This window comes from Oncorhynchus tshawytscha, linkage group LG09, assembly GCF_018296145.1.
Source record: "Oncorhynchus tshawytscha isolate Ot180627B linkage group LG09, Otsh_v2.0, whole genome shotgun sequence".
NCBI lineage: Eukaryota > Metazoa > Chordata > Actinopteri > Salmoniformes > Salmonidae > Oncorhynchus > Oncorhynchus tshawytscha.
Genome location: NC_056437.1, coordinates 60305268 through 60314333, shown reverse-complemented (window position 1 = coordinate 60314333; position 9066 = coordinate 60305268). Strand labels below are relative to the sequence as shown.

The following is a 9066-nucleotide window of genomic DNA, read 5'->3' as shown; positions in this document are numbered from 1 at the left end:
ATAGAGTCAAATAAAGTTTGTTCAGGGTCATCGATGTGTATGCTTGGGGGGGAATGTATACGGCTGTGATTAGAATCGAAGAGAACTCTCTTGGTAGATAATGTGGTCGACATTTGATTGTGAGGAATTCTAAGTCAGGTGAACAGAAGGACTTGAGTTCCTGTATGTTGTTATGATCACACCACGTCTCATTAATCATAAGGCATACCCCCCCCCACCACCCCTCTTCTTATCAGAAAGATGCTTGTTTCTGTCAGCGCGATGCATGAAGAAACCAGCTGGCTGCACCGACTCCGATAGCGTCTCTCGAGTGAGCCATGTTTCCGTGAAGCAAAGAACGTTACAGTCTCTGATGTCTCTCTGGAATGCTACCCTTGCTCGGATTTCATCAACCTTGTTGTCAAGAGACTGGACATTGGCGAGTAGTATGCTAGGGAGTGGTGCGCGATGTGCCCGTCTCCGGAGCCTGACCAGTAGACCGCTTCGTTTGCAGCTGTGGTGCTTCAAAGTCCCTGTGATAAGGTTAGCGATAAACTGAAGTCCAAACTGGACAGAACTACACTCTTCTACCATTGTCTTAAATATATTTAATGGTCTCGTTGCAAAAGCTAAATTGTTGCTAGGGAACTTTAAAAAATGCATTTAACCTTTATTTAACCAGGTAGCAAAGATTATAGCAAACACCACAGAAACGGAATTACTTGATGAAAATGGTTAGTTCCGTGCGGCATGTATTTTGACAGGGACAAGCCTTTAGAGGCCACATGGATGACAGTGGGAATTTATACCAGCTTTTGAAACTTAGGGCAGAAGAGGATGATCCCATTTTACCGAAGTGGTTAATAGAGCGTACCACAATGTACACAGGCCCCAAAGCACAGAATGAAATTCTAAACATCATGGCCAATACAGTCATTCGAGGCATTGCAGCTGAGATTAGGTCTCTTCCGATTGTACAATTTTCAGTAATTGTTGATTGTACTCATGATGTCTCTGGTGCGGAACAGGAGAGTGTCTGTCTGCGTTATGTTGACCATGACCTTGTCCCTCACGAGGAGTTTATTGGGCTAAACAGGGTGCCGGAGACAACAGGAGAGGGCATTGCGAAAGTGGCAACTGATGTGTTGTGGAGGTTCAATTTGCCCATGTCTGGCTTACGTGGGCAGAGTTACGATGGTGCCTCAAACATGGCAGGAAAATACACAGGTGCACAGGCAATTGTGAGGAGGCAGCAGCCATTTGCCCTCTATGTGCATTGTGGAGCACACTGTGTAAATCTGATTACACAGGCTGGCTGCTCAGCCTCCCCACTGATCCGGGATTCCCTTTCTTGGGTCCATCAGTTAGGTGTCCTCTATGGCCAGTCAGGAAAGTTTAAGAGCATGTTTGAATCAATTGCCATGTTCAAAGATACAAATCTGACCACCCTGAAACCCCTATGTGCAACAAGGTGGACTGTGCAGAATACTGCTATTAGAGCTGTGCTAGGGCAGTATGAGCGGGTACTAAGCAGCCTAGAGGAGATGGCAAAAGCTGCATCCAAGACAGCTTCAACTGCCAGTGGCTTATTCGAGCACTTCAGCAAAGGCAAGACTGTGTTGGGCCTCACACTTGTCACTGCTGTTCTTGGAGAGCATGAATGTGTAAACATTTCACTGCAGAAGACAACTCAGACTATCTCTGGTATGCAGGCTGCAGTCGAGTGTGTGCAGTCATCTCTTAGGGGCAAGAGAAATGACGAAAGCTACCTTGCACTGCATGAGAAAGCAACAGCATTGATTAACTCTATTGAATCCATTGAGACGCACTCAAGACGATTTGCTGGCAAAGCAGTGGATCACTATAGGGCAGACATTTTTTAAGTGTTGGATGGTGTGGAGGTTCAGTTTGGCGACCGTTTTGACCAGAACAGTCTTAAACGTCCTGCAAAAGTTGGAAAGAGAGCTTCTCACGGGGGTGTTGGATGAGTCTCTAGATCAGTACCCTGAGCTGAACATAGATTCTCTTTCAGTGCAGATCCCTCTCTTTCACAACAAATACCCCTGTAGCAGCAGTGGAGAGGCAGCAGAGGGTTATTTGGGTTACTCATTGAAGTAGTTATTTTGCTTTTAGAACTGTACTTATTTTGAGCTTTTTGTTCTTGTAAAGATGTTGTAGTAGACTCAGGCCAGTGGCACATATTTAATGACTATATAAATGTATCAGAAAAAGGTCAATTAAAAGGTCAATTCAATACGGAGACCAATTTTGTGATGGTTCTCAATGGGGATTATTTTAGACAAGATCACACCATGTTCATTTTATTTACGAAAACTGTGCCTTTGTTGGTATTGCCATCTACTGGCCTTTGTTGGTATTGCTGGTTGTAAGTACAAATACGTGCATACATACTGGACTGATAAGGAACACTGCTATAACTATTATTATTATTAGTATTATAATGATTTAAACATTTGAACAAGTTGGGACAACCCTTCAGTTAACTACTGTACCTATCAATTATCCAGTAGTAGTGATTATGGTTCCACAATATACATTTAACATATTACAAAGTAGGCTATTTGTTGCAGCACTACTTTCGGTGTCCCCCTCAGGAATTGCTCTTGAGAAAATGTCATGTAATTGTCCCCTCCAAAGTTGATAACAGATTTTCGCCCCTGGGGAAAGTGTAACTGCAGGTCACTCCGGGCCTGTGTTAGATTGTGTGACTTCTTGCAAAATACTAGGTACCTGATTAGATAATTATTTAATGCTGCATTGATGACAATTTGGAAAACTCAGAACCTCCAAGTTCAAATTAATGTGTAAGTTATTTGCGTATAGCTTCCTATTGGTTGATTCTGATACTTCCCAAGTGGGCAACTCATGTATTATTGCCACATTCAAGACAACTTGGAAACTCGGAACCTCTGAGTTCAAATTTGCCTAAGTTGTTTGCGTAGAGCGTCTTATTGGTTGATTTTTATATTTTCTAAGTGGGAAACCTGGATCTTAGATTTCTACAACGAGTTTCCAAGTCTGAAATGTTAGAGTATTCGAGTTCCGAGTTGTCTTAAATGTGACACATCTTCCTACAACGAGTTTTCAAGACAGAAATGTTTGAGTTTCCTAATTCCGACACGTCATGAATGCAGCATAACACCAGTGCAAAGTTTTAAGGTCTTATCCTCCAGGATATAAATACAATAAATATAAAGAGAAGGATATTAATAAGGTAGAATATGACAAAAGGCATGTCAGATCATAATGACAGAGAAAGTGAAATCTCATAAAACAAATCAAGGGAACGATCATGGAAAACCTGAGCTTTGCTAAGCTTTGCTTTTTGCTCAGTTCAACTTAATGAATAGTTGATTTCCTGCTGTATTAAATCATGAAAGACTGTGCTATTATGGTCACCTAGTTTCCATCAGTATTATTTTGAATCACATAGGGTTGAGTGCAACTGCAGACACCCGGGGGCCTCAGGGGGCAGCATGCACCCTGACTCTGGATGAGCGGTACCTCATTGGCCCAGGTTTTTAAATCCAGATCAAAATGACCCTGTGTTGTGTTAAATGTGGTCACTCATTTTTGGATGTCATTTTAAGACAAAATGGAAACAAATCTCTAACATATCACATCATGTGCTATTTCCTCTCAAATTATATTTTAGTGGTCAACAATGTGGTTTTTAAAATCTGTATTTTGAATTGTCAATTATTGTATCATTGCAGTGACAATTAAATATTTTATAACTTTCTAACGCTAAGCTACAAAGTTCATGTTGTACTGTATGATCCCATGACATTTGGTAAGAATATTATCTGTCTTAGATTGAGGAACCAATTTGAATGGAGAAACAGGATTGAGACAACACGGGATCATTTTGATCTGGATAAAAAGTTCGCCCTGTAGGCGACCATCAGGGCAGCCAGGAGACACACATCAGCAGTGACCCCCAGGACAGCAGCCACAGTCGGGTGTGTACTAACCCCCTCCCTGACTGTGGAGAGAAAGTGGCTCTGAAGTTGAATTTCCCCCTCTGTTAAATCATGTTACTTATTTGAAACGGTAGGTACCTGAATCACAAGCATTTACATCAGTATAAAGTTTTGTTACACTCCACAGGGATAAACATGAAGAGCAGACCATAGTAAAGACCAAGTGAAGGATATATCAAATATTACTAAAGACGAGGGAAGGCAGGTGTGCGTAAATGATGGTGGCATGAGTGCTTAATGCAGGGCAGCCCGACGTGGGATGGGCGCCTTCCGAGCCAACCAGGGCAAGGAAACCTCTCGAGCCAGCTAAATCAAATCAAAATCAAATCAAATTTTATTTGTCACATACACATGGATAGCAGATGTTAATGCAAGTGTAGCGAAATGCTTGTGCTTCTAGTTCCGACAATGCAGTAATAACCAACAAGTAATCTAACTAACAATTCCAAAACTTCTGTCTTATACACAGTGTAAGGGGATAAAGAATATGTACATAAGGATATATGAATGAGTGATGGTACAGAGCAGCATAGGCAAGATACAGTAGATGGTATCGAGTACAGTATATACATATGAGATGAGTATGTAAACAAAGTGGCATAGTTAAAGTGGCTAGTGATACATGTATTACATAAGGATGCAGTCGATGATATAGAGTACAGTATATACGTATGCATATGAGATGAATAATGTAGGGTAAGTAACATTATATAAGGTAGCATTGTTTAAAGTGGCTAGTGATATATTTACATCATTTCCCATCAATTCCCATTATTAAAGTGGCTGGAGTTGAGTCAGTGTCAGTGTCAGTGTGTTGGCAGCAGCCACTCAATGTTAGTGGTGGCTGTTTAACAGTCTGATGGCCTTGAGATAGAAGCTGTTTTTCAGTCTCTCGGTCCCAGCTTTGATGCACCTGTACTGACCTCGCCTTCTGGATGATAGCGAGGTGAACAGGCAGTGGCTCGGGTGGTTGATGTCCTTGATGAACTTTATGGCCTTCCTGTAGCATCGGGTGGTGTAGGTGTCCTGGAGGGCAGGTAGTTTGCCCCCGGTGATGCGTTGTGCAGACCTCACTACCCTCTGGAGAGCCTTACGGTTGTGGGCGGAGCAGTTGCCGTACCAGGCAGTGATACAGCCCGCCAGGATGCTCTCGATTGTGCATCTGTAGAAGTTTGTGAGTGCTTTTGGTGACAAGCCGAATTTCTTCAGCCTCCTGAGGTTGAAGAGGCGCTGCTGCGCCTTCTTCACGATGCTGTCTGTGTGAGTGGACCAATTCAGTTTGTCTGTGATGTGTATCCCATGTCAGAGACGCAAACTCGGTCTCAACCTTTAAGTCTTTACTGAAGACTCATCTCTTCAGTGGGTCATATGATTGAGTGTAGTCTGGCCCAGGAGTGGGAAGGTGAACGGAAAGGCTCTGGAGCAACGAACCGCCCTTGCTGTCTCTGCCTGGCCGGTTCCCCTCTTTCCACTGGGATTCTCTGCCTCTAACCCTTTTACAGGGGCTGAGTCACTGGCTTACTGGGGCTCTCTCATGCCGTCCCTGGAAGGGGTGCGTCACCTGAGTGGGTTGATTCACTGATGTGGTCATCCTGTCTGGGTTGGCGCCCCCCCTTGGGTTGTGCCATGTCGGAGATCTTTGTGGGCTATACTCGGCGCTGTCTCAGGATGGTAAGTTGGTGGTTGAAGATATCCCTCTTGTGGTGTGGGGGCTGTGCTTTGGCAAAGTGGGTGGGGTTATATCCTTCCTGTTTGGCCCTGTCCGGGGGTGTCGTCGGATGGGTCCACAGTGTCTCCTGACCCCTCCTGTCTCAGCCTCCAGTATTTATGCTGCAGTAGTTTATGTGTCGGGGGCTAGGCTCAGTTTGTTATATCTGGAGTACTTCTCCTGTCCTATTCGGTGTCCTGTGTGAATCTAAGTGTGCGTTCTCTAATTCTCTCCTTCTCTCTCTCGGAGGACCTGAGCCCTAGGACCATGCCCCAGGATTACCTGACATGATGACTCCTTGGTGTCCCCAGTCCACCTGGCCGTGCTGCTGCTCCAGTTTCAACTGTTCTGCCTTCTTATTATTCGAACATGCTGATCATTTATGAACATTTGAACATCTTGGCCATGTTCTGTTATAATCTCGACCCGGCACAGCCAGAAGAGGACTGGCCACCCCACATATGCTCTCTCTAATTCTCTTTTTCTCTCTCTCGGAGGACCTGAGCCCTAGGACCATGCCCCAGGACTACCTGACATGATGACTCCTTGCTGTCCCCAGTCCATCTGACCGTGCTGCTGCTCCAGTTTCAACTGTTCTGCCTTATTATTATACGACCATGCTGGTCATTTATGAACATTTGAACATCTTGGCCATGTTCTGTTATAATCTCCACCCGGCACAGCCAGAAGAGGACTGGCCACCCCACATAGCCTGGTTCCTCTCTAGGTTTCTTCCTAGGTTTTGGCCTTTCTAGGGAGTTTTTCCTAGCCACCGTGCTTCTACACCTGCATTGCTTGCTGTTTGGGGTTTTAGGCTGGGTTTCTGTACAGCACTTTGAGATATCAGCTGATGTACGAAGGGCTATATAAATAAATTTGATTTGATTTGATATGCCAAGGAACTTAAAACTTGCTACCCTCTCCACTACTGTTCCATCGATGTGGATAGGGGGGTGTTCCCTCTGCTGTTTCCTGAAGTCCACAATCATCTCCTTAGTTTTGTTGACGTTGAGTGTGAGGTTATTTTCCTGACACCACACTCCGAGGGCCCTCACCTCCTCCCTGTAGGCCGTCTCGTCGTTGTTGGTAATCAAGCCTACCACTGTTGTGTCGTCCGCAAACTTGATGATTGAGTTGGAGGCGTGCGTGGCCACGCAGTCGTGGGTGAACAGGGAGTACAGGAGAGGGCTCAGAACGCACCCTTGTGGGGCCCCAGTGTTGAGGATCAGCGGGGTGGAGATGTTGTTGCCTACCCTCACCACCTGGGGGCGGCCCGTCAGGAAGTCCAGTACCCAGTTGCACAGGGCGGGGTCGAGACCCATGGTCTCGAGCTTGATGACGAGCTAGGGTGTGGAAGCCCGACGAGCTGGCTAAGCACCCCCGGTGCAGTGTGCAGTGTTTCTCAACGTGATTTTTCTTCCTTGTGAGACGGCCTACATTAAACTAGCACTGTAGAACTGACTAAAAGAGTGTCCATTAACCATCTCAGGGACTAGCTAGCAACATCCTACGGACCAGAGTTTGAGAACCATTAAATTGGTGTTAAAAACAACACAATTTGAGTTATTTGGAAACCCAGCGCTGGGTAGAAATTAAGGACAAATCACACCCATTTGGGTTGCGCGGCTTATCCAACAAATTGGGTGTCTTGGATTACCCAAACAAGGGTTCATTTAACCATCAGTTGGGTATTTTTAACTCTCATGCTGGGTTGACAAAGCAGCTAGGTCATTTTGAATGTAAGGTCATTTTCAAAAAGTGTCGCATTTTAGGGGTGTGACATTCAGCTAGATCGTGTTGGCCACACTGTGAGAGTAAATGTCATCCCATTTGATCATGTTAAGCTTACATACCGCAAATTCAAATTGTCCTTTATTTTATTTGCATTTTACACATTGGATTAATTATTACATATTATAATAAGGTATAACACCTTATTGTATCCCAACAATGGGATTTACAATGATCCAGCACCCAGCATCAATAACCCAGCAGTTTTTAAAGAAAACAACCCAACCCAACACCTGCAACCCAGGATCAACCAAACAACCCAGCATTTTTTGGAGAGTAGTGTAGTGGGATGATGTGACTGGTGAAGATGCTTTAATCTCTATATTTATCAAGCACTAGATTAATGAGAGACTTGTCCTGGATTCCATAACAGGAGAGCAGGCGTGAGTCTTCCAGAGTCTTGCATGTGTATCTCATCGTCAGGGTATCTGCATAAAAAGGTTAGAGTTCAGCGTACAGTTGTCGTAAATAAGGTGGTACACACATTACTGTAAATGTTATGATGAATTGTTTATCACAATGTTACTCAATATGTTGGGAGTTCCCTTGTTTCCCTAGTGATAAACCATCAAATTACATAAATATCATTATGTACATTGCCCAGTATGTTTGTTCTAATTCTGTACTGTAGAGTTCAACCTGCCTACCTATGTCCCAGCCTGGTAGTCTCTGGGCAATTTTCTGCTTCAGCTGCAGCACTGTGGTATTGTTCATCTCCTCCTCTGATTGGCCCACGTCGATTTCCATTATCTCCCCTCTCAGTCCATTCACTCTAACATGGAATGTTGCTGAATGTGATCAAAACAAACTTTATTTATGCACGAATCAAGGTTTAGACTAAATTACATTCAAGGGCATTTATGTATAATTTGCAAGTCATGGTCATAAACATATTGAATTCGTGTAGATTTTTTTCTTCTTTGAGACTTATTGCTTGAAAGGTCAATCTGGTTAGACACAGAATATCAATGACAAAAGACAGAAATAGTGCTGAGATGTTTTTATGAACATAAAATTAGGTCAGGATCGAAATATTTTCTGTTGTTCCACAATGCTAAGTAGCTAACCCGCCATGTTAAGTCTATGGGAATGCTAGCAGGCTTATGTTGACTTTGTACTGTTTATACTACTTGAAAATGCACGTTATTTGTCACCTTTCATTTTTTCATACATTGATATCTTGATATTGCCCAGTGTATTGTACTCTGCATTCTACAGTTCCACCTGCCTACCTGAACTCAGGTATTTCGCTGTTGTTTTTATATTGCTAAGCAATTTTACATTTAATTTCTAATTGTAGTTTTAATAGAGTCTATCATCATTGATTTCTTGACATTGCATAGTAAGTATGTGTGTTCAACTCTGCATATAGTTCTACCTGCTTACCTGACTTCCTTGATGGTCTCTCTGGCACTCGCTCGACAACATTCTGTTTCAGCTGCAGCACTCTGGTATTGTTCATCTCCTCCTCTGTGTGGCCCATGCTGATTGCCATTCTCTCCTGTCTCAGTCCTTCCACTATAAAAATATAAAAATATAAATGCAGGAGCAGACTTAGCAACTTGGGTGCTCGTTTTAAAATGC

The 9066-nt window shown here is 43.6% G+C and overlaps 1 protein-coding gene across 2 annotated transcripts in view; it reads right to left on the bottom strand.

Moving 5' to 3' along the window:
* Positions 1-7546: 7546 nt before the first annotated feature.
* Positions 7547-9066, bottom strand: part of LOC121847182 — a 10959-nt gene continuing 9439 nt past the window's right edge. For both annotated transcript variants that reach the window (XM_042327169.1, XM_042327170.1), the window contains exons 4-6: positions 8869-9000; positions 8130-8270; positions 7547-7910 (exon numbers count right to left, since the gene is read on the bottom strand). In XM_042327169.1, the coding sequence (XP_042183103.1) occupies positions 7795-7910; positions 8130-8270; positions 8869-9000 (389 nt within the window). In that variant the 3' untranslated portion in view covers positions 7547-7794. The remainder of the gene's footprint in view (positions 7911-8129; positions 8271-8868; positions 9001-9066) is intronic.